Source organism: Borostomias antarcticus (assembly GCF_949987555.1).
Source record: "Borostomias antarcticus genome assembly, chromosome: 5".
In the NCBI taxonomy this organism is placed as follows: domain Eukaryota; kingdom Metazoa; phylum Chordata; class Actinopteri; order Stomiiformes; family Stomiidae; genus Borostomias; species Borostomias antarcticus.
Window position 1 is genome coordinate 14,931,901 of NC_140238.1, and position 24,380 is coordinate 14,956,280.

At 43.0% G+C, this 24,380-nt stretch overlaps 3 protein-coding genes across 5 annotated transcripts; 2 read left to right on the plus strand and 1 right to left on the minus strand.

Annotated features, from left to right (window-relative positions):
• Positions 1–5,687: 5,687 nt before the first annotated feature.
• Positions 5,688–15,361, minus strand: slc5a6b (solute carrier family 5 member 6). Of its 3 annotated transcripts, none has more exons than XM_084438003.1 (17): positions 14,938–15,361; positions 14,665–14,685; positions 14,239–14,291; positions 14,014–14,079; positions 13,857–13,908; positions 13,677–13,744; positions 13,414–13,568; positions 13,102–13,242; positions 9,184–9,313; positions 8,866–8,954; positions 8,639–8,751; positions 8,232–8,302; positions 8,048–8,134; positions 7,754–7,935; positions 7,542–7,648; positions 7,331–7,437; positions 5,688–7,102 (listed from the first exon to the last, which is right to left on the minus strand). In XM_084438003.1, the coding sequence occupies exons 2-17, from the start codon at positions 14,666–14,668 to the stop codon at positions 6,989–6,991; spliced, it is 1,539 nt and encodes a 512-aa protein (XP_084294129.1). In that variant the 5' UTR covers positions 14,669–14,685; positions 14,938–15,361; the 3' UTR covers positions 5,688–6,988. The 3 variants fall into 3 exon arrangements, with proteins under 3 accessions (XP_084294129.1, XP_084294130.1, XP_084294128.1); XM_084438004.1 differs by having other exon boundaries at positions 14,239–14,391; XM_084438002.1 differs by having other exon boundaries at positions 14,239–14,685.
• Positions 15,362–15,476: 115 nt separating this feature from the next.
• On the plus strand, positions 15,477–19,273 carry cenpo (centromere protein O; the record flags this gene model as incomplete). The annotated part of the gene is made up of 7 exons (XM_084438944.1): positions 15,477–15,708; positions 16,449–16,516; positions 16,671–16,858; positions 16,966–17,104; positions 17,227–17,498; positions 18,844–19,003; positions 19,164–19,273. Exons 2-7 carry the CDS (start codon positions 16,498–16,500, stop codon positions 19,271–19,273), a joined length of 888 nt encoding a protein of 295 aa, XP_084295070.1. The 5' UTR covers positions 15,477–15,708; positions 16,449–16,497.
• Positions 19,274–22,669: 3,396 nt separating this feature from the next.
• Positions 22,670–24,230, plus strand: tp53i3 (tumor protein p53 inducible protein 3; the record flags this gene model as incomplete). The annotated part of the gene is made up of 5 exons (XM_084438322.1): positions 22,670–22,810; positions 22,998–23,265; positions 23,360–23,572; positions 23,705–23,901; positions 24,019–24,230. The coding sequence occupies 5 exons, from the start codon at positions 22,670–22,672 to the stop codon at positions 24,202–24,204; spliced, it is 1,005 nt and encodes a 334-aa protein (XP_084294448.1). The 3' UTR covers positions 24,205–24,230.
• Positions 24,231–24,380: the final 150 nt, after the last annotated feature.

Consider the following 24,380-nt stretch of genomic DNA (forward strand, 5'->3'; position numbering starts at 1 on the left):
TCTTCTTTGGTCTGTGGAAGTTTCGGTTCAATCCACCCGTAACATCAGGTTCTTACATGTTTTTGCCTCCTCAGGTTGAAATGGACCTTGTTTTTATTTATTAATTATTATTTAACCTTTATTTTTATTTTATTTTACCAGGAATATTCCCATTGAGGTTCTGAATCTCTTTTACAAGGGAGTCCTGGCCTGTGCAAATCAAATGTTTCCTTTCCAAATCTCCTCAGGTTGAAATGGAAGGGTTCAGATCTGGACCCTCACTTCCGTCTCTGGCTCTCCTCTAAACCAAACCCGGTGTTCCCGGCCTCCATTCTGCAGAGAGCCATGAAGGTGAGCGACTCTCCCACAGCACACCACTCGAGAGCGCTCCCAAGCTCAGTTAAACAGAGCAGAATGAAGTATGTTAGTATTATAGGTGTGAATGTAGATGGTAGTGTTTTGTGTATCATCTATCTAACCTGTGCCTTTAGATTGAGGGGTGTCATACAATATGTTGTTTGTGATTCTCATGTCATGTACTGTAGATTGCGGTGGAGCCTCCTTGTGGTTTGAAGGAGAAGCTGCTCCACACCTTCAGCCCCAGTGGGGAGGTGACAGAGAGGACCTTCTGTAAGATCGACTGCAGCCCTGCCTGGAAGACGCTGCTCTTCAGCCTGTGCTTCTTCAACGCCATCGTTCAGGAGAGGAAGAAGTACGGCCCCCTGGGCTGGACCATTCTCTACACCTTCACATCCTCCGACCTGCAGGTACAATGAATGTGTCCAGCTGACCCTGGGAACTCGGTCAACAATGATGAAAAAGAGGACGCCTGAGTAAAGGGCAATGCTCGTTTTTGACAACCTGGACCTTATTTACGACATATTATAAGAAGTTTGACTCACCGAGATCACTTTGGTGTAGTTCGGAGGCCTGTAGAAGAAATTTAAAATCCAGCGCGAGCCAGTATATCCATGTAATGACGGTGATCAGGGCAACGAGAATGCAGTTTCTCAAAATCTATTTTCGGCCGCTAAACGGTTGTTTTCATCAATCAGATTGGATGAATCGACAGTTGAGATTCCTCAACGCGAGGCATTGTAGTGGTTTTCAAATACGGGGTCTTTAGCCTCTGTAATATGATCTTTACACGCCTTTCCCCACTTGCTCCAGCACGCATGCGCACAGGCCAGCGCGCAGACTGGCTATTCTCCGGCTCACATTCTCTGCGCTACGATCGTTGTTGGTGCCGAGAATATTGTCGTCGTCATTCGTCAGCAACAATCCGATCGTAGCCACTACAATGCCTCGCGTTGAGGAATCTCAACTGTCGATTCATCCAATCTGATTGATGAAAACAACCGTTTAGCGGCCGAAAATAGATTTTGAGAAACTGCATTCTAGTTGCCCCGATCACCGTCATTACATGGATATACTGGCTCGCGCTGGATTTTAAATTTCTTCTACAGGCCTCCGAACTACACAAAAGTGATCTCGGTGAGTCAAACTTCTTATAATATGTCGTAAATAAGGTCCAGGTTGTCAAAAACGAGCATTGCCCTTTAAGAGGCACCATCCTGATCTGTGTGTCTGTGTGTGTGTCTGTGTGTGTGTGCGTGTGCGCGCGTGTGTGTAGAGCATAGGCCTGTTGTGGTTTTTCACATGCCTCTGTAATATGATCTTTAGAAACGTCTTTAGACACAAAATAGCTTCCTCACTTGCTCCAGCACGCATGCGCACAGCGTGCTGGAGCAACGATTGCGCGCTGTGCGCATGCGTGCTGGAGCAAGTGAGGAAGCTATTTCGTTTCGAAAGACGTTTCTAAAGATCATGGCATGTGAAAACCACAACAGGCCTATGCTCTATGTAAGCACAACTAGCGATTCATCAAGACAGATTGATGAAAACAACCGTTTCGCGGCAGAAAATAGATTTTTAGAAACTGCATTCTAAGTGCCCCGACCACCGCCATTACATGGATATACTGGCTCGCGCTGGATTTTACATTTCTTCTACATGCCTCCGAACTACACCAAAGTGATCTTGGTGAGTCAAACGTCTTATAATATGTCGTAAATAAGGTCCAGGTTGTCAAAAACGAGCATTGTCCTTTAACCCACAAGGTGATTATAGGCGCTAAAAGAACAGAGTATCATGAAAATGAAAATAGTAATAATAATGCTTAATTCATATTGCACCTTTCATACAAATAAATGCAGCTCAAACTGCTTTACTACAGAGAGTTTTCATGCCGATGTTCTTCACAAAAATAAAATGACAAAAAGCAGGAAAAATAAGATGGAAGATAAAACACAATAAATAAAAATAAGAAATCAAGAAAAATACAACTATTTAAAAAATCTTACCAATACAATATCTCAAAGCACCAAAATCGCGTCTCTTCCTATATTCCCACAGGTTATGCAGTAATACAATTGGCAATGTAGACCTATTAAAAAAGTAAAATTCTCCCTCGACTTATACCCGTCGAAAATACCCAATACCCGATAAAAAGCAAGTGATGGCTTTTATTGTTGTCGTTTTTGTAGCACTGTGCCTATGAGTCCTGCAAGGCCCTGGGCTCGTGGATCTTGGACCTGGAGCAGAGAGTGTGTTTCTTCAGAGCCTGGGCAGACAACATCAAAATCAACCTCATAGAAAAGTATTATCGCTATGTCATTATGTTCCAACAGTTATATAAACATATAACTGTGTACTGCAACGCCTCAGGTCGGCTAGTGCATCTCTGTCTGCACTGTCCATAGAGGACTGAGCGTACTATAGGAGTAACGGGAGCTATATGATAGTGTAATATCATATAATGTTACATCATTCAACATCACTGTTGTAGAGGATCAATAGTTTTGAAGAATTGATCACCTGTGCTTCTTCAGGATGACTTTCCCAGGCCTTAGTGGTGGAATCTACTCTAGCCACCCACCCAAGGCTGACCAGCTCCTCTCTCGAAAGGGGAGGCCTCGCAGCTACTGGTTGTCAGGGTTCTTCTTTCCCCAAGGTATTTGAATTGTCACTTTGCATCAGTTCTTATGCATGTTTTACATGGTTTTACATTCTGTACCCATAATCCATCTGTCCTGTCCTGTAGGTTTTCTCACAGCTGTCCTGCAGAACGGAGCTCGTCAGAAGAACGTGTCTGTAGACTCCCTGACGTTCACCTATCACGTTCAACACACCAACGCTTCCAGAGACTGGAGTAGAGTGGCAGACAAAACTGCACTTCTTTTTGAGGTAAAAAGTGATTGATTTAACAGCGTATCAGTGGCTTTATACAGAAACCATTATATAATGTGTATTTGTACACTCCCTTTGGAGTGTGTAAGGATCCATTGTAAGGTTACTACCACACCTGGGTCAAAATACTACTGGAAATCCTTTTAATTACTTTAACTACTTTACTGGAGTCTTGCTGGGGCGCCAGGTGGGTGGAGTTTTGCATTTATGGGAACAGATTATTGGTTCTATTGCGCAAAACAAAAACAAAGCACAGATATTATAACTAATTATTTTAAAGAGAGTATTTGGACCCAGAACTGGTTACCGCTGCTATCTTCCAGGGTCCATCTCCTCCAGATGAGGGGGTTCTGGTGTACGGGCTGTACCTGGACGGAGCCAGCTGGGACCCTGTATCCCACACCCTTCAGGACATCCAATCTGGCATACAACACTGCCCTCTGCCGGAGAGACACTTCCTACCCTGTCAGGTGAATGGTTTAGCCTCTTACCCCACCCTTATCACACCACTGCATTATTCAGTTCATTCGTCTTTTCTATGGGACTTCCAACAGCATGTTTTGTCATGTCTCTGGTGTGTTGTTACCAGATATCACACCACAGCATTGATTCAGTTCATTTGTCAGCAGCAGTGTTCAACAGCACAGAAGATAATGTTTTGTCATGTTTGTGTTCTGTCGCGTGTTTCCAGATACCAGATGATGATGATACTGCGGCGGCGCCCCCTGAGTCTCAGGGAGATCTCCGGTTCTACGACTGTCCGCTGTACCGCACCTCCACGCGCGCTGGCGCCCTCTCCTCCTCAGGCATCTCGACCAACTTCATCACAGCCATCTCTCTGCCCACCACAGAGCCCCCCACTCACTGGATCTTCAGAGGCACTGCACTCCTCTGCCAGCTCAATGAGTGAGCTTATTGTTGTACTCAAACCATCTCCAGAGTTACACAGAGATGTATTTGTTGCATAATCATTACAAATACCATATCTGTGGAAATAAAGACATTACATATGGGATATTATGAAACCTATTTTCTATTCCTTTCTAAAGTGCCATAGCCTCAATTATAAAAAACAAAACAATGGTCCTCATTCCTGAACGCAGTTAAGAAAATGTTGATGAAATTTCTTCTTAACTCCACTTACGAAGTTCCCGGGACAATTCTGGCATTCCTGAATGGTTTCTTATCTGGGATTTGTTCTTATCTAAGAACAGGATTTAAGAATGCAGAAATGCAGTCATAGGTAGGCCAGATTGGAGTGTTCCCATGTTTGCAAGCGCTGAATTTATGAGAAATCTGAGGTGATTGGTTCACATCAATTCTACAGACATCCTAGGCTTGAAATAATAATAATAAATACGATAATATTTGCATAATTTCCAATTACATTTCACATTTATAGTCATGATTTTACGAGGCATCATGGTGTCCTAAAATAAATAAAAGCACTACACAAACACTGCAAATGGCAGTGAATAAATAAATAAGCACTTAACTCAGTCGCTATACTCAGACTCAGCACAACAGCACCTTATATTCCAGTCATCAGAATGGACACATCTACATTCTGTAAATAAACATGTGAATATCCATAACAAAAATATATCATATGGGCCTACATAATATAGATAGGGCCTGTCAAGATCCACAAGTAGACTACTCATCCATTTACTACAACTAAAATTTAATCTGCTCTCAGCACATTCTATCCCTTTCATGTAGGCTATATATTTTGCATTTTGTATTAAGTATATACGGTATATAAAGTCCATATACCGTCTTGTTTTCTATTGTTATGTATTGTTTTTTTTCACCTTGCTTAAGCTTAGTGTGCACGTAGTAAGAGCCAGCGGAGAAACATCTCACTGCTCATTTTACTGGTATGTTGCATGTGACGAATAAAACATTAAATTTGCACGTGAACTTGAACATCAACTTTTTCCGTGATGTCTGGGGATTCTGTATGCACATGACCCTGTAGTAAGGAGCTGGCGGGGCGTTTATGTATGCAAATTCAGGTGTACGTCAACGCGCATTCAACTTAAGAAGCAGTGGCATTCCTCATTTGGGGGAGCACAGCTGAGCACACTTTGGCGGTTTAAGAACACATTTACACGTGTTCATGAATGTGGCGTGGATCTTTCTTAGGGTTGGTCTTACGAAGTTTGTAAGAAGACACTTAAGAAAATGTTCAAGAATGAGGTCCATTGATCTTGTAGCCTACATCTTGTAAACGGTGATCTTGAATGTCTCGAAGCCGGTCATCAAATTATGCTCATACTGTATATTACAAAGTGATTAACACCCATTTCTGAAGGTTTAGACACACCACAGGTTAAACCCAGAGGCTGCAGCATTACTAGATATTCAGATGGAAGTGCACTAGACTAGGGGAATCCTGTTGAATCCAATTTCACCAAACCATTTTTGTCATTTTTTTAATGTAACCTTTATTTCACCAGGGGAACCCATTGAGGCCAGGGTGCCATTTTCAATGGTACCTTGGATTACAAAGCAATAAAGACATCATACATTAAGATAAAATACAATATACAAAAACACCACACATTTAGCAAATAAAACCATCATTACACATTAAACCCAACATATACAATAGATACAACTCATGAACTGCTAAAACATAACATTATTTTAAACATGCAAACTCTCCAACCTCGGATTTCCTTTAACATGCTTTTAAAACTGCCAATAAGTCCAAACTGATGGCTTCCTGAAGCTGATTAAAAGCACTAGGGGCACAGTAACTAAAATCAGTTTTTCCCAGCTCTGTCCTGACACGAGTGACCTAAAGTAACCAGTCCTGAGATCTAGTTAGGTGAGGACTATAGCGCCATGTCAACAGGGCTGTCTTTGTAGGATTGCTTTATAAACATAAAGGAGTAAATGTTGTGTTCTCCTAGTGGCCAAGGACCTTCTGCCTGATAAAGACTGCAGTAATGCGTTCTGAAATTAGTAATAAAACAAAATGCTGACTGATAAACAGTCCAGCTGCGTCAGGGTGGTAGAAACAGCATGCATGTGAAATTTCACCATAGTCAATTACTGAAAGAAAGGTAGACATAACCAAGAGCTTTCTGGCATCACATGAAAAGCATGACTTATTTCTATAAAAGAACTGAACGAGTTTCACTCTTGATAAACTGTAAAACTGCTAAAAGTCTAAAGCAACTTGTTGGAGAAAGTTGCAATTTAACCGACATTCAAGATTAAACACCATATCCTGCCATTTTGTTTTTCACACAAAGTAAACCATAAAACAACTGACAAGCCCTAGCATTAGCCCAGCAATATCAGACTGGCATAATTTAATAGTGCTTTTTCTTTCCTGAGAGGAATTGGAGATTGTCTTGCCTATTTGGCTTTTCGTTTTCACGTCTCATGAGTGGCAAATTATAAATGTATAAAAAAACCATCAGTTTTGATGTTGACACAATATCTCATCGCCACTGGACCAAAGCTGCTAAATTATACAGCCTCCTCCATACTACTGTCTTTTCAGAACCCATTACCTTGTTTCTCTTTGGTCTTGTGAAGTGGTACCAGTGCCATGTACCAGTGCAACTAGCATTTACAGCAACTTTGCTAACAAAGCAAGGCCAGAAGCTTTTAAACATGAATACAAAAACATTGCATTATCTCAATGCAAGCCCATCACATTCCTCAGCTTCTTGTGGTGAGAATATACCCCTTCTGCACCAAGGCGTGAGACGGAACACAAGGTTGTGGAGGAGTGTCTTTATCACACAGCTGTTTCATGCTCTGTGCAGGGTGTGTGACAGGAGGGGAGGAAACTCTCCCTCTCCTCCTCAAATGAACCCTCTTCCGTCTGCATCGCCTGTACGTTGCTTTCCATCTGTTGAGAAGGTTACCATTGCAGGGTCAGCAGCTGCACAATCAAAACAAAATCTTGTTGTCCTATTGATAGACGTTTTTGTGCATTTTCTTTTGTGGATTAAAATGCCCTTGACATAGCCCACAGTACATATGTATAACTAAAACAACAGGACGTAGCCATAATATAAGGAAACTAGCATCTTTAGGCCTCATCATGAGTGGCGGCCTTCTGTTGAACATAGCCTACCTTATGCCCCAGTGGACGAACACAGCACATCTTCTGTTTGAGGTGCAACAGGTTTCCCAGCAGAGGATAGATGGTACCTGGTGTCACCTCCTCCTCCTTCATACGACCTGGAGAGGACATAAAATACAACAAATGATTTTGATTTTTTTTCTCTTGCGGACGTTTTCAATGTGTCTATTCTAAAGCAAAGTGCAGGCCCAGACGTCCTTACCTGTGAGAAAGCTAATGGCCAGCCCTGTGAACACCACAGTGAAGCAGCTGAATGCACTGTACCACATGTAGGAGATGGTATACAATCTGTGAAGTCCCACGGGTCGGCTGAGAAAGAGACCATACCAATCAAAACACAGAACGGCCAAATGTATAACTTCAATCAAGGTGAATTATTATTGTCGGCTGCAGATGTTGTTCTTTGCGTCTTACCTAGACACACCAGACGTACATGTAGCATTGATCAGAGCAGTCTCAATAGCGGTGGTATTGTTCCCTGACAAATGTGTGACTGTGCAGTTGAGCCGAAATGGGTGTGTGGGAAAGGTCACTATGCTCCCGATGCCCACCCAGAAGGCCATGAACAGTCCTGCACCCAACCCTGTAATGGCGCCCTGGAGGAAGGAAAGCAGTCTTGTAAAAAATAATAAAGAATAACTGTACTGTCTCTAGTTGATTCAATTAATCACACACAACACACTCACACACACAAAGGATAACACTTACAGTGGAATTGGCCCAAGGGAAGAACATGCCAAGACAGAAGAGGCCGAGCAGAGGACCACCTACCATTCCAAAGATTTTCAAGGCTATCTTGGGGTTCAAACAAATATACTGGTCAATGACATTGCTAGAGCATGCATGCCTACATTTTGGTGAGAAATTCAGTTCTGTCCAACCATGTGCTCACCTGTAGAACCGAATCACCCATCAGTTGGGTTAAGAAGGCCATGGCCAGACAAAGCAGTCCATATGTGAAGGCTGAGTGAAAGAAATGGATTGCACTTACATATCGCTTTTATCCAAAGCACTTTACAATGGCGTCTCATTCACATATTCACACACCACTGCTGGCCAGCTTCCATGCAAGGTGCCAGCCTGCTCACTGGGAGCAATTTGGGGGCTCAGCGTCTTGCTCAAGGACACTTCGACACGTGGACAAGAGGAGCCGGGAATCAAACCGCCAACCCTGCATTCGTTGGACGACCCACTCTACCTCTTGAGCCACAGCTGCCCCGCATATTATATTTTATTGGTGTTTTATTATATCTTGTTACTTCACATCTTTCAGACAGTTACTGTAATAGGAAAACTGACCGAGGAGCTTGGCAAGTCTGGTGGCCCTGGCTTCAGTCAAAGACGGGAAGTGGGGTTTGATAAGGTCTTCCATCGTCACTGTGGCCAGGGAGTTGAAGGCAGAAGAGACAGTGCTGTGGAAGAAGAAGAACATCATCAACAACCCTCAGATACCATTGTGCAGAGAGAATACATCTTACAATAACAGTATTACTACTATCAACAACAACATAAGGAATCTTCAGTACCTTAGTGCTGCACTGAATAAGCAGGCTACGAAGAGTCCAGGCAGCCCAGGCAGGCCCTGAAGCATGTCTATCACAAAATACAACACCATCTGTGGAGAACAGACTCATTGCACTCATGCATTGCAGCCTTTATGACGCGGGCCAGTGATTAGTGTCATTCAAAGTGAAAGTAAAATAAATACTCCACACTGGTGAAGAAGATTGGGATTACAATGTATTAGTAAATCTTCTACCATGCACCATGCACGTGGCTGATTTGTTGAGATATGCGTCATCAACACTGTAACGATCTACTTGCGAAAACGCACTCCTACTGACCGCATCCCTTGAAGTGGTGCCTATCCTGTCTGAGTAGTCCTCCCCATCATACTGTGCAAACATGACCAGGCCAATCATACAGCTCAGTGCCAGAGATACCTGCAGAGAGGGAAACGCCATGTAGCAAGACCTGCAAAAACACAAATGTACCTCAATGTACAATGTTCAATAAAAAAAACACACATTTCGACTAAAGGTCGAGCGATTTTTAAAGGGCGATATAATAACGATACTTTGGAGCAGCAAAAAGATGATAGCCAATTAATCGGCCGATAGCGAAAAACATAAAAATAATTGCCACTGTCAAATAAATTAAATACCTAAATAAATAAATCTGAATAATCAAACTCAAAGTAGGCTACACAGAGAAGAATAATGAAAACTCAGAGGGATCAGGCCTACCTATAATGTTTCAGGTGTTTAAGCCTCTATTACCTGCACACACCTGGGGCCTCATTTATCATTGAGGTACGCCATATTTTACACGGTCTTTTTCGCGATTTCAGGCGTACGCCATTTCCCCCCCCCCACATTGCGATCTATCAAGCCGAAAGGGCGAAAATTTAGTCGCCTTTCTACGCGCTTTTGTAGGACACCTCTCAAGTTGTCGTACCGATTTACACGGTTTTCTACACCCTTTTTGAACACAGGGGGAACTGGCGACGCAGGTGGTGCGTCGGTGAATTACAATGTTTGATGAATAGAAAGTTTATGAACGCACAATCATGTAGGCTAATAGCCCAATTCAGCACAAACATATATCGCAATGCAAGATTGTGTCCTCTAACCGGCTCATTAATGGTCCGATATGGATTTGTTCCCCAAACTTAACCTATGCGCACACCTAATGCAGGCACTCCATCAAACGGCAATAATTGACCAATTAGATTGTCATTAATATGTGATCATGTGGACCTGTTTGCTGTTTGGTAAGCATATAAATGACAGTCCTCCTGTGCGTAATGCGAGCCTAAATGAATCTGGCGCTACTCGGCCTACTGGCCGAGATAGAACACCAAAGAGGTGACGGCGATGGCGACTGCACCCACATAAGGGCACCATCATTGAATGAATACGTCTATGTGAATCGCAAAAATGTGCACACTATAAATACCCAAATCATATGTGACGCCGACATGCTCATCACAAGTGTAGTGGCACGGTGGCCTGGCTCCACGCATGACTCATTCATCCTGGCGCACAGCAGGGTAGGGGCTAGACTGGAGGCAGGCGCTGCGCGTGACGGCTGGCTTGTTGGTGTGTGCATAGCCAAGATATATGCTTTTTCTTCTTTACTTTACTCTTTATTAGCATTTTCCATCCATACAACGACAATACAATAAAACATAAAAACTTACAATAACAGCTTATGGGTACTTCCATCCATGGAGCTTTTTTCTCGTAATCAAATATTACAATTTCAATATTAGTGGTATCATCACACTTCCTTCTATAATCCATCCATTTTTCCCATCTCCCTTCAAACTTTCCTTCCTGCATCCTCAATGCATGCATGAACTTCTCCCTAACATAAATCTCTTCCACAACACCCAGCCACTGCTCCTTGGTTGGGGGTTCCACCTTATACCAAGCGCTCATTATTGTCTTTTTACTAGCAACCAATAGTATTTTCACTAGGTATCTGTCCCCTCCTTGTACATCATCCTGTGTTATGTTTGCCAAGATATAAATTCAAAGCTGATAAGAATGAGAACCAGTCAAGACCCCACCACAAAATGAGGACCCAAGCCCTCAGCCCCCTCCCCGTCATGAGGGTTACCAGCGGGGCCAAAGGGCCCGCACTGAGGTCATGCGCCAGCTATGAAGACAAAGTAAGGTTCACTTTGTTACCATTTTATTGTCTGTTGGTGGGTGACTGTGTGAGGTGTGTGAGTGCGTTTGTGAGTGCATGTGTGAGGTCCGTGAGTGTGGTAGTGAGTGACTGTGTGAGGTCCTTGAGTGTGGTAGTGAGTGACTGTGTGAGGTCCGTGAGTGTGGTAGTGAGTGACAGTGTGAGGTCCGTGACAGCATGTGTGAGGGAATGAAGTGCAGTGAGGATGTCCTGTTGGCTCTGGTGGTGTAGTGTGGTGACCTCCACCAACTGCTGCACAACTGCCCCACAACTGCCCCAATCCCTTCTGCCATTTCCCTCTGGGTCATGAGCCTCCAGCACAGCGTCTGAGAGGAAGCCCAGCCCTCAGGGACCCTTGAGGCAGGGACGCTGGCAGCCGGAGGTGGAGGCGTGGGCGGTGGAGACGGAGACGGAGGCGCTGGAGATGGCACTTGAGGTGGAGGCCGGTGCGCTGGAGGTGGAGGCACTGGAGGTCGTGGCGCTGGATGTAGAGGCTGCAACCGGCGGGGGCACGACCGTCAGGTCAAGGACCACTGCAGACTCCCCCTCCTCTGGGTCCCACCCCACGTCAGAGTCTGGAGAAACAATTTCAGTCATTTTCTTTGAGTTTGTCTGTTAACTTGATTATGCATTAAACATTTCATTGTGTAGCCATATTCAATTGATATGTTTTTCTGTTGGCAGCCAAATAAATGCTTAAGTGTGATTTACTGGGTGATTTAGATGAGAGTCTTAATTTCCCAGAGGGGAAAATGTTTAATGTGGTCCAACATTATGAAGTGGTCATCTGTGTTATCGTTCCCTGTTTTTGGTCCTAAATCAATCATAGCCTACCACAGAATGTGTGGAATATTTGCTTTCCTCACAGCCACATAATACAGCATGTCCGTGTAGCCTACGCCAAATACAGGATGCACGAAACGTACAGTAGGCTACCTAAACTGTAGGAGCAATCAGACAAATGTAGGCTCGTACAAATAGCTTACCTTCCGAAGATGATTTTCTTTCCTCGCGTGGACCTCACCAACAAGCACATGCACCTCCGTCTCCGAAAAGTTTCTCTTCTTTCCGTGTTTTTCCATAAACGTATTTGTCTTTACTATGCTCCACGCTATATTATGTCGGTTCCTTCCGGGGTATCCACGTTGTGCGCTGTCATAGTTTTGACCATATATGGTTGAATTTGGGCGTGGAGAGGGCGGAACACGGGGCGCGTACGCTCTCTTCTCCGCCAGCGTCGGATTTTTCGTGCAGGAAATGGCGCAGCAGCGTGTACGACATTTTTGAGAGATCCGAAAAGCGTGTAAATATTCTCGTCGTACGCTACTTTTCGCATTTTCCTCGTTTTCGTCGTACGCCCTCTTTTACACCTGAATTTACACGCTCTTTGATAAATGAGGCCCCTGCTCTGTCACCTGTTAGGTCTGCATGTCCAACAATGCATAACACATTTCCTTCACTATTCATTTCCTCTATGACTGATTGTGTTTCACTGAGAAGAATCTCTAAGAATGTCTTCCTCACACCCAAGAGTAGGCTATGTCCAGGACATTTTGTTAAAATTCGCCCTTTATTTTTGTCTCCAATCAAGTTCAAATAAAGTAGTCTACTCCTTTTCATCAGTTGCTGGGTGGCTGTGGTCTAGATCCTTGTCAATTAATTAAATATAGCTTATAGCTTAAAAAAAAGAAGAAAAAAAAAAGAAGATATAATGTAAGGGAATATCCTAAAGTGTGATTTGATGGTTTAGGTCTGCATCATTTGAATACGGTCTATTTACAATGGGCCGAGGCTGCGCAGCCATCGGCCTCTATCAAGAGTCCAGTTCAGCCGATAACGAGTTTTAAAAACGTCCTATCGGCGCCGATTAATCAGCAAACCGATTAATCAGCAAACCGATTAATCAGTCGACCTCTAATTTTGACTAAGTATAACTCAGAAAACACATCATATGTAACATTTCAGATATGTTTCAGACACTGATACAGTATATATTTCCTATTCTGTTGTGCGATGTCTATGTCGAGACTGGTCTGCTATAAAATGAACAGATATGCAAGACTTACATGGCCGCGTCCTTCTCTGTGCGGGAGCTGAGGTACCTCTGGACCTGGGCCTGGTTCACTCCATACAGAGACAGCATCAGGAACACCCCACCCACCCCCAGGGTCCAGAACGTGTGTCTCTCTGTGGGGTCAGGGTTCAGGCTGAAGTAAAGAACATACAATAGGACAGAAAAGAAAAATAAGACTTTTGCTCAAACTAGAAAGTTGATAAGACATACTGTAATTTAGGAAATTTAGACCAAGCAGTGTACAACTTAGACCAAACTATGTAACCAATCATTGCCGGGACATATGAATAGCCTGTCAACTTACTCCAAGGCAGAGATGCGATTCCCCTCCCAGACTTTTCTCCAGACCTCAGACGCCCCCCCGGCCTTCTGTATCCCCACCACTATGACTGCCAGTTGTCCTGCAAACATCACCACTGTCTGGAAAACGTCTGTCCAGATGACAGCCTTAAGTCCACCCTGTCAGGAAGCAGCAAAAACAGACATGATTTCACAGGACCATAAAAGCTGGTTGTTTACTAAAAAAAAGTATCTCAATGGTGATGAAATTAAATATAAACATCTTACCAATGTAGTATATAGTGTGCATACCAGTCCAGTGGCCAAAATTGTTACCCATAATTGAATTCCAGTAACTAAAAGAAAGCATGAACACATTAGTCAAATGAAAGGCACTGGGCATTAAACATAGAGCCCATAAAATGTGAGGGATGACCAGATTTCCATTAAGCACATTCTGATACTTACCGGTTTGAAGTGCAAAGGCGGGAGTATACACACAAACACCCATGTAGATGACCTGTGTATACAATCAGTGGCAAAAAGATGATCACTAAAAATGTATCAATCCCTCACTCATCTCACCAGTTACTTGTACTGTGTGAGGTAACATTTTGGAACTTACCATCTGAAATATGAAGGTGACAGTTCCACAGACACGCACTGATTTGGAGAAGCGCATTTCAAGATACTATTAACAAAAAAGGATCTGGTGTTATAATAGTCCTTACTAAAGACTACATAAGTTTGGTTAACAGGTTGATGAAACAGCTAAAACCTCTAACACCTTCCCAGCTATCTTCTTTCTGTCTATCCAGCTTCATAGCTTTGGATGCTGGAACTTACACACCTGGTAAACACTGGAGAGGTGCAGCCTGTAGAAGACTGGAATGAAGACGTGTGCTGGAATGAGAAGGCCCAGGATGTAGGCACAGCCGATGAACCAGTACTGTGTGCCATGGAAATAGATTTCTCCTGGCACACCTATGATTGCCACGGCAGACTGGAACGAGGCAATCAACGACAGTGATATAGGAAGGCAGCTCATGCTCCTGTCTGCCAGCAGAAACTCTTGTGTGGTGCGCTGACGCCCCCCAGAGAGAGCAAAGTACACACCAATCGCCATAGAGGCTGCCAGCAAAATGGTAAATATTACATAATCAACTGTTGTGAAGTGCTTCTGTGGATAAGTTTCCATTGTGTTGGTGCCCAAGTAATGGCTGCACAGTGTGGGAGTAGGTCCCAATAAAGCGGTGTAAGTGGTCTTTGTCCACACCCATTAGTTAGGAGATCCAGCCTTAGACAAAACAGGGGACAGATGTGGGAAAACATGTTGATTAAACAGAGTGAGGAACCTTGGCTGCAATCTACATGAGACAAGAGCAAGGCACACTATCTCATAGCTTAGCCTACAGTTTGAAACCCAAGTAAGGTTTCATCACATCATGCAACATGTATGACACTGAAAGCCTTTCACTGTTTTAACTTAAAGACCCTTCTTTTTCTTGATATTTGAACCTCAAGATTTTAATGAAGTTGTATAGCCTACCTCATTGCAGTCCATGCCGGAGGACCTTGCAGATCGCATCCAGTTTCAGTCAGGTGAGGTAGAGCATTACCAATACTTTCATGCAGGCAAAACCATACCCGTTTTGACAAAGGTAGAGTGAGTGGGAATTGGGGTTAGCCTAGCAATTTGAAGGGACTGCCTCCGCATGAACTTTAGCCTACTCTGCATAGTGGGTGAGATTAAAATCCGCAGTATGAGTTTAGCCTAGAGAGGCAGCATGTAAAGTCAAACGTGTGCGAAACAATGCTAGTAACGGTGATACATCCAAAACAACATCGCGACACAATACTACAAATCATACAATACGAATATTCGACGTGAATACAAATAATTAAACATTTAAATATGCAAATAATATGTTAACACAACAACAAGGGAAGCGTTGCAGTTCAGAAAGACCATAACGGAAATGTTTCCTTACGAACTAAAAAAGGGTAGCACCAGCCACCGGATATCTGGCTAGGTGAGTTCTTCAGGTGACTGGGCAACGTTTGACCATTACAATGAATATTTTTCAGCCTGTTTTCTAAATCATCACAGTTGCAGAAAGTTAGTCTTTCAGACTACTGTAACCTGGCTATAGCTTGTAGCCTATATTACAATTCCATTGCTTGCTGATTATGACAACACTTTACTTAGTATAAGTTAACCATCATTAGCTCGTTTGTCAGAACAGGTCCCCCTGAGGAGGCGGGGAAAAGAGGTGGAGGAACTCCTCAAGAGCCTGAAAGTGGTGCCTCAACTCGGCAGGTTTTGTCACGGAAGATGATGATGATTATTATTGTTGTTGTTTGGAATTCAATTGATCCCGCTGCTTTCAAGCTACTGAAGCACGCACAGAAAATGGGAATGGAATATGTATCCCTACAGTGTAAAACCATTCTGTTGAATTTTCACGTGAGCCCTGGTTTTAAGATGAATAGCGTCAGGCTGGATGGATACACACATATGTAATTGCCCCCCCCCCCCGTATTATTTTGTTGTTGTGTATGTGCTTTAAAATAAATTAATGACAGGCAGTGCATGTTGTTGTATGTCTCAGGACAGAATTATTATAACTGCTTTAGGGGCTATCAAACAAGTTCCTTACAGCACACAGGGAACTATTCAAGAATCTGCAGACTAGAGCACGAAGTATCAACTTATCGGTGCTAGGTAACATTCAAAAGCGTCACGTGGAGTTAGAGCTGAAGGTCTGAGACTGAGAGCTGCACTTAACTGCCCTTTTTATATTAAACCATCATTTTACCTGCTTTTTAGTGGACACTACGTACATGTTCCACACGTGGAGCTATAATTCCACATGTACTTCCCTTCTGAAGATAGGCTGCTACGTCATGAGGCTTGTCACGGGGGTTTATTTTAATTTTGCTTCCGGTGTTTGTGAACCGCCAAATTGAAAATAGCACAGCTAAGTAATTTTACCTAAACAACTGTCAGATCCTATTATTGAACATTTTGTCGCGTTTGTGTTATTGATTTACAGTAAGGGTAATTCCGTTAGCCGACACGCTGTTGCAGATTGTTGAGAAGAAAAAAATGGAGGAGTCTAGACGGAGTGAGTGCTTTCTGTTTGCTTGCTAACATTAGCTAAGCGAGCTAGCTGGCTAGCCAGCAGCCAAACTATGTTCGTCTCGCACAGCAATGGTCCAGTTCTGAACTTTTTAGTACAGTACATGGTATACTATTACTCATACATTTTGCATCCATAGGTGTTTTGAGTCATTTGGATAAGTTGGAGATGCAGGCGAATAGCCTCGGAAGGAGGCAACGTAAGGATCCTGAGCAGCTAAGCCAAGAGGCAGAAGGCAACATTATAGACACTGAATTGTTGAAAGCAACATTACAGACACTCCTTGTTCAAAGAGACCAGCTGAAAGCAAAGATAAAAGCGGACACGGTGAGGTTATCTTCAACCCCCCCTTACCCCCTCCAAGTGCACTTGGCTACTGACTTCATGACAATGTTGTATGAGCGTGTTGATTTATTTTGCTGTTTCCAATCCAGAAAGAGAGAGATGGAGTGAGTGACGGTTCTGCATGTGAGGGGAAGGAGAATGAGGACGACTCAGAGAACTCGCACCTTCTGCTGCTGATGGCTCGACATTCTCAACTTAAGGACCTGCTTCGAGCTCATCACCTTATTGGTACAGACTGTTAACCAATGCATCTTCAACTAGGTCACTGTCATTGGTTTATATTTTGTGTGTTGTGTTTTTTACTCAGTATCCCAATTACACCCCCAGTTTTCCCTTCTTTGTCCATACAGGTGGATACGATGTCATACAGACTCGTAATGGGAAAGGAGTATGCATCTCACTGGCCACTACGTACGAGGGAGTGTACCTTGAGACATACAACCTCGAAGTGGACCTCACTGTAACTTTGCGAATCAATCGCCACAACATCCCCCCTTCCATTCCCCTAGAGACACTGGTGAAGCAGAGCAACATGCAGAAGGATATGAGAGCTTTCCTGGACACCCTCAGCCGGCACCTCAATGCCTACGCTGGTCGCAAGCAGCAGTTGCGCCTCATCAAGGTAGAAGATCTTTTATGAAAAAGTAATAGCCAGGCCTATATCATTCATCCATTTCATCATAAACAGAGCTTCTGTTTGTTACACTGTAAGCTATAAATTGTAAGTAAGACTATCCTTTTATAGGCCAGGTCCACCCCTCAGGATGTTTTTTGCTACCTTTTTTTTCACTATTATTTCCTGTTAGCCCATACCTTGTTAGCCCATACACTCCCAACTCAGGGCAGTTTGGTCTCAGGGGCCATTTTGGTAATGTTTCTGGTGAAATTATGTAAATTAAAATATTAAGATACTGCAACTGCATAAATAGTCATACAAGTATGATATTTTGTATGGAGTATCTTGAAACATAGGGGAAACTAGCAAAGTAGGATTCTGGGGCTTGCTGGTAGAGTATCAGTCCTCTTTGTAGTGACTAGTCTACCAGTCCTCTATGTACGTATACTGACTAGTCTACTAGTCCTCTATGTACATATAGTGACTAGTCTACCAGTCCTCTATGTACGTATAGTGACTAGTCTACTAGTCCTCTATGTATAGTGACTAGTCTACCAGTCCTCTATGTATAGTGACTAGTCTACCAGTCCTCTATGTACTAGTGACTAGTCTACCAGTCCTCAATGTACTAGTGACTAGTCTACCAGTCCTCTATGCATAGTAACTAGACTATCAGTCCTCTATGTATAGTGACTAGTCAACCAGTCCTCTATGTATAATGACTAATCTACCAGTCCTCTATGTATAGTGACTAGTCTACCAGTCCTCTATGTATAGTGACTAGTCTACCAGTCCTCTATGTACTAGTGACTAGTCTACCAGTCCTCTATGTACTAGTGACTAGTCTACCAGTCCTCTATGTACTAGTGACTAGTCTACCAGTCCTCTATGTATAGTAACTAGACTATCAGTCCTCTATGTATAGTGACTAGTCTACCAGTCCTCTATGTATAGTGACTAGTCTACCAGTCCTCTATGTATAGTGACTAGTCTGTTTTTTTTATTTTTATGATACATAACCACTTTACTCACTCCGTGGGGTTGGGCCTGGGTATGGGAGCTGAACATGCAAAATCGCAAAATGTCATGCTTGTATGACTAATTATGCAGTTGCAGTACCTTCATATTTTGCATTTACATAATTTTTCCAGAAACATTTCCCAAAAAGTTTTTTGGGCCCCTGAGACCAAACGGCCCCAAGTTGGGAGTGCTCGTTATCAACTTGAGAAAAAAAGGTTGCAAAAAATATCCTGAGGGGTGGACCTGGCTCCCGGCCTACTAGTTTATAATGCAAACTTTAGCACTCTGAAGACCTGTGATGTAGACTGCTTTCTTCCTGGTGTGCTTACAGAAGCTCCTCAAGTCTGTTCAGGTGATGGAGAGTAATGTACTATGTACTATATTAGTACTGATGTTCAAGCTGCCAGGAGAGAAGTCCGCTATGCTCTGCAGCTTAGAGTATGGTGACCACACAGGATGCCTGCCAACTCAGGTGAAAATTGAGTCCGAAGGTAAGATGTATGTCTTTGGCCATCTTTCCAAACACACATTACACAGTATTGTACTATTTAGCTACGAAACAACTTTAAACTCAGCTGTTTTAATTAGTATTTGATATTGTAATTGTGCACCGACTGACATGACTATATTTGTGTTTATGTGTGTGTTTAGCTATGGTGCTGCCTGATTCTCTACAACAGGAGAAATACCGTGCCCTGTTCCTGGAGAAGCCTGTGCACAAGGCCTTGTTAACCATGCGAGGGACTGGGATGATTGTGTAGTCCAAACGTGTTGAAAACAGTTTGAGAATCAATTCTTATTTAATATTTCAGTTTTAATGTCATTTAACATGTCACAGTTTGTACAGTAAAGGCAAGTAAGACATTGAAATATGAACTGTATATAACGTTATGGTTTTGTTAATAAAAATATAACTACATAAAGTCAATGTACTTGATATGTCAAATCTACAGGCAGTGGACAATGTCCTTTGAAAGGAACATAGTCTTGTACAATTTACCCTTCACAAGGATTCATTGTGTTAACTTTACACAAGTCTAAAGTGCATAATAAGCATTCTTCACCTGTTAATGGGAGATTACTGTCACAGTGGGTATCTTTTACATTTGTTTACTGTGTGTCAGTGTTGAGTGTTTTCAGAAAGGTTTTTACCTTCTGGTGTAACGTATCCCTCTGTAAATGTTTCATTCTCTCCTTTTCAACTTTAGTGTACTGTTGCTGATTGACCATCTCTTTTTTTGATATGCAGTCAATTGTAGCTATTTGTTTCAGGTGCATGATAGAAACCATTTCTGTATCTTGGTAATTTGAAGAGTGCATGTTTTTAGCTGATCTTGGTTGCCCGGATAGATAACGCCTCGGGTCCAGCATTGGAGGACTTCCTTCATAGGACACAGATTTACTAGAATATAATCTTCTGTGATCAGAGCTGTAGATACCCTGTAAATCCACCCTTCTTTTCCTAGTCTCTGATATCTCTTTCATTGCTTTGTTGATGGTAGCTTGAGGTTCACAGACTTTCAAAAGCAGTAGTTTTCTGTGTGCCATCATCAGTGAATCTCTCTCCTCACGCAGGACTTTGAGAATGTGTCTGTGCATTAAGTCTATGTGGTTTAGCTTGTGCTGAAGGTCGATGTCCTCTTTAAGATTCCTCAGCCTCACATCCACAGAGAAGACACATTTGACTTTCTTACAGTTGGACTCCATGTCCAGGTGCAGCTAGGAAATTGCACAGAAATGCAGTTATCGGCTCCATATTTATCTCACAGTCAGTTGTTTTAAAATGTACTTTACATTTCATATTTGGATAACATACATGCTATTTCACTCAAATTTACAAAAAGCAGGTTTCATTGCACTTATACCGCAGCTGTTAAATTATATGTATTTACCTGAAGTTCTCAGCTGTTGCTTTGGTTGTGAGGAAATTCTGAATGCACTCGTTGCTTGTATAGTCTAAACATCCATTGTTAGGTGTCATGTTTCCATGGCAGTGCTTTAGTCTTGTAATTGCTTGTGTGTTGTCCCCTCCTATCATATGTTGATATGGAATTGTCCTGGCTCTTGACAACAACAGTTTGTATTTTTGGTCACCATGTGATAAACTATCTTCAAAGTCTTAATTTAGTGTACATTTTCAAATCACAAAAAATGTTCAGCAGGTTCATTTTATGTGAAATAGATGGCATAGGACAGGGTGCAGGACAGGACATGACAGTGCAAAATGCAATACAAAAAACAGCGCAAATACAAAATACGGTGCAAACAAAAACTGCAATATAAACGCGATATACTGTTAAAAGTGGCACAAATGCAATTTACGTAAAATAGAATGGAGTGTGGTGAGTATGTACAGTGTGTACAGGTTGTGGTGTGATGTATACAGTGTATGGCATGGAACAATCAGGTCATGAGCAAGTGTAAGGGTGATGAGTTGCATTTATGTGGAGCCTACGCTGTAGCCCTACGTCGTTGTGAGCATTTATGCTTCTGCGCTGGTCTGTGGTTGAAAAGCATTCTATAAATAATTGCAGCTTTACCTAATTGCCCAATTGTGGGGGCTGTTCTGCGAGTCTGCAGATGGACCTTTATGAATGTGAGCCCGCGGGATCAGGATGGTCTCACGAGGCTAGAAGGGCACAATTTGGTACAGTCCAAACTGCGTAAACTTTGCGCAATATTTTTGGAGGGATTTCTTTCATCGTGTTCATAATAGAACACTGCATATTCTTATATTTCGAAAAGTCTTTCAGTTGCTCCGCGTTTCCAAAATGGCACACCAAGTAGATGGGACTCTAAACAATGTAAGTAGTTATGCCTGTTTCATAAAGTTTAAAGAATTTAGCTTTGAAGAGTGAAGTCTTGTGTAAACCAGGGTAGGAACCCATGGGTAAGACAGCCCCGCCGAGGTAAGACGCCCCCCTGTCCACTAGATGTAGCCACTTTTCGTTTCAGCTCTTTTCTTGGATGGCAGTGGCCTCTTTGGTGGCCTGGTGGGAGGAAATTAAAAGAAGTGGTTTTGAAGTAAGTTGATGCAATATTTTGACAGTACAAAATAAGCCTGTTAATATGAGAGTCATATGGAGGGCAATCCATTAGTTTGAGCAAAAAATAATAAATATTTATTTTGTAATATGTGAAAGAAGTGTAAGAGTAGGGTTTTTGAGGGACAACTCCCTCCCCCATGGCAGCCTTGCTAGATTTCTGAGAAAGTATGTAGCTACACCATCATCTAACACAATAAAATAATAGCTAACCAATGGTAAAACATTTATTATTACTAGTCTAGTTACCAGTATGTAGTGTCGGGTTGTAGTTTAGAGTTAGTGTATGGGGGCAATATTGTGTGAAGTCTGTTTGTGTGTGTAAGACTGTGTGACTGCTTGTGTGTGTGTGTGTGTGTGTGTGTGTGTGTAGAGGGTATTTATATTCAATGACAAAAAGATTGACATATTTTCTTGCATTATAGATGAGGCTCTACATGAGAACAAGTAACAGAGGAAGCTATGCGAAACAGGCTCTTGAAGATTCACTTAAATGCATCAAAGATGGCTAATCACTGAAATCAGTGTCTAGGACATTTGGCATACCACCGAAAACCCTTCATCGGCACTATGACCAACTGGTGAAGAAGCCAGGCCATATTCAACTGGGAAAACAGCTGTTTTCATTGCAACTTATATAAATATATATAATGTGCCACATCCAACACATGGAGAGAGCTCTATTTGGGCTTACATCATGGGATATACGGAAACTGGCCTATGACCTGGCTACAATAATGGGGATCCAATATCCATTTAGTGATGCCAAAAAAGTTGGTGGGGAAGACTGGTTCCTAGCATTCATAGAGAGGAATCCATGCCTCTCTGTCCGCACCCCACAGGCCACCAGCCCTGCCCGGGCAGTGAGTTATTTAGTCAATAAAGTAAAAGTGGGTGATTTCTTTGATGTTCTTGAAAACATGCTTCAGAAGCTGAACAACACAAACTGTGGAACATGGATGAGATAGGACTCCAAAACGTCCAGAAACCCCAGCGTGGCAACAAAGGAGGCTCATCAAAGGATGGCGATGCTGAAAGTGGATTTAATGTTAGCCTAGTGTACATGTTGCATTTACGCCCTCAGAACAGTTACTGCTCCTTGTCTGTTTTCAGATGATGCTGGCCGTATGTGTTGATGAACCGGGGGGCGCAGAAAGTCTGCTTTTGAGGAAGGTCCCCAGACCTCAGCCCAGAGCTGGAGAAGTTCTCATCAAAGTCCAAGCAACAGCTCTGAACAGAGCTGACCTGTTGCAGGTATATGAAATGTCAATAAAAACTGCTTAAATATGTGTGTAAAAAAAAAAAAGAAGTACATGATGTCTCTATCTTTGTATTGAATTGCCCATTGTGCATAAAGAGGTGGATTTAAATATATTGTGTGTGAAGTTGATTTTTATCCAAGACCTTCCCTGCATTGACAATATTTTGGGGTTATTGACAGAGGAAAGGACTCTACCCAGCACCTCCAGGTGAAACAGAGATCCTGGGCCTGGAAGTGGCTGGCACAATAGCTGCCGTGGGCTTAGGGGCAAAGGAGAGCTGGAAGCCAGGCGACCCTGTCATGGCCCTCCTTTCCGGAGGAGGGTACGCAGAGTATGTTACTGTTCCAGTGGAGCTTCTCATACCTGTCCCCTCTCACCTCACCCTCTGTCAGGCTGCTGCAATCCCAGAGGCTTGGCTCACTGCGTTTCAGCTCCTGCACCTCATAGGTATAAAAGCTACGTATATCAAGTTAGATAAACCCCTGCTGTGTTGAGCAGGAAGATCTGACTAAGGTACAGTGTTCTGTCTTGTCTTTTACAGCTCAAGTCAAGCAAGGAGATGTGGTGTTGGTGCATGCTGGAGCTAGTGGAGTTGGAACTGCAGCAGTCCAACTGGTCCGTTTGGGTGGTGCCATCCCCATAGCTACTGCAGGGAGTCCTGAGAAATTACTGATGGTGGAGAAACTCGGGGCAGCAGCTGGTTTCAACTACAAAGAAGATAACTTTGCAGAGAAAGTCCTTGATTTCACGAAGGGTTGGTTGTACAGCAATGAGTGTATTTTTCATTCTACTCAGACATGGCACCATACAGTACCTATTTTTCTTGTGTGAACATCTCAGACTAACTTCACTGGCCACGGAACTAGGAAGACCTATTTTCTTGCAGGCAGGGGAGCAGACATCATCCTGGACTGCATAGGTGGGAGCTACTGGGAGAGGAACGTGGGCTGTTTGGCCATGGACGGCAGATGGGTGCTGTACGGCACCATGGGAGGCAAGGCAGTCAAGGGGGAGCTGCTGGGCAAGCTTTTATCCAAACGAGGCCAGCTTCTTTGCAGCCTTCTTAGGTCACGCAGTCTGCAGGTGAGGGAGCAGAAAGTATATAAATATTTATATTGATTTGCAAATAGGGTTGTGTAATAATACTGTGTACCTACACCGTGAAATGAATATCTGCGTCTTCCGTATTTCTTTCTTCAGTACAAAGCAGAACAGGTGAGGGTGTTCTCCGAGAGGGCCTTGCCGTTCTTCTCAGACCAGCCCTGCTCCCTGAGGCCAGTGATTGACAGTATGTTCAATCTGGAGCAGATTGCAGAAGCTCACAGACACATGGAAGCCAATAAAAACCTGGGGAAGATTGTCATCAATGTGGTGCCACAATCCTAGTGATTATCTACAGTCGCCTGCCAATGACCTCCAGATGTTGGCCTATAGTTTCACACATATTAAGGCTGTATCATTTGAATCACATTATTTCACTTTTTTGTACCATGATTAAACTGTGGCCGACATAATTGTTTGTAGACCTACTGTAGCTTATTATGTGTAGCCTAGTTACTCTC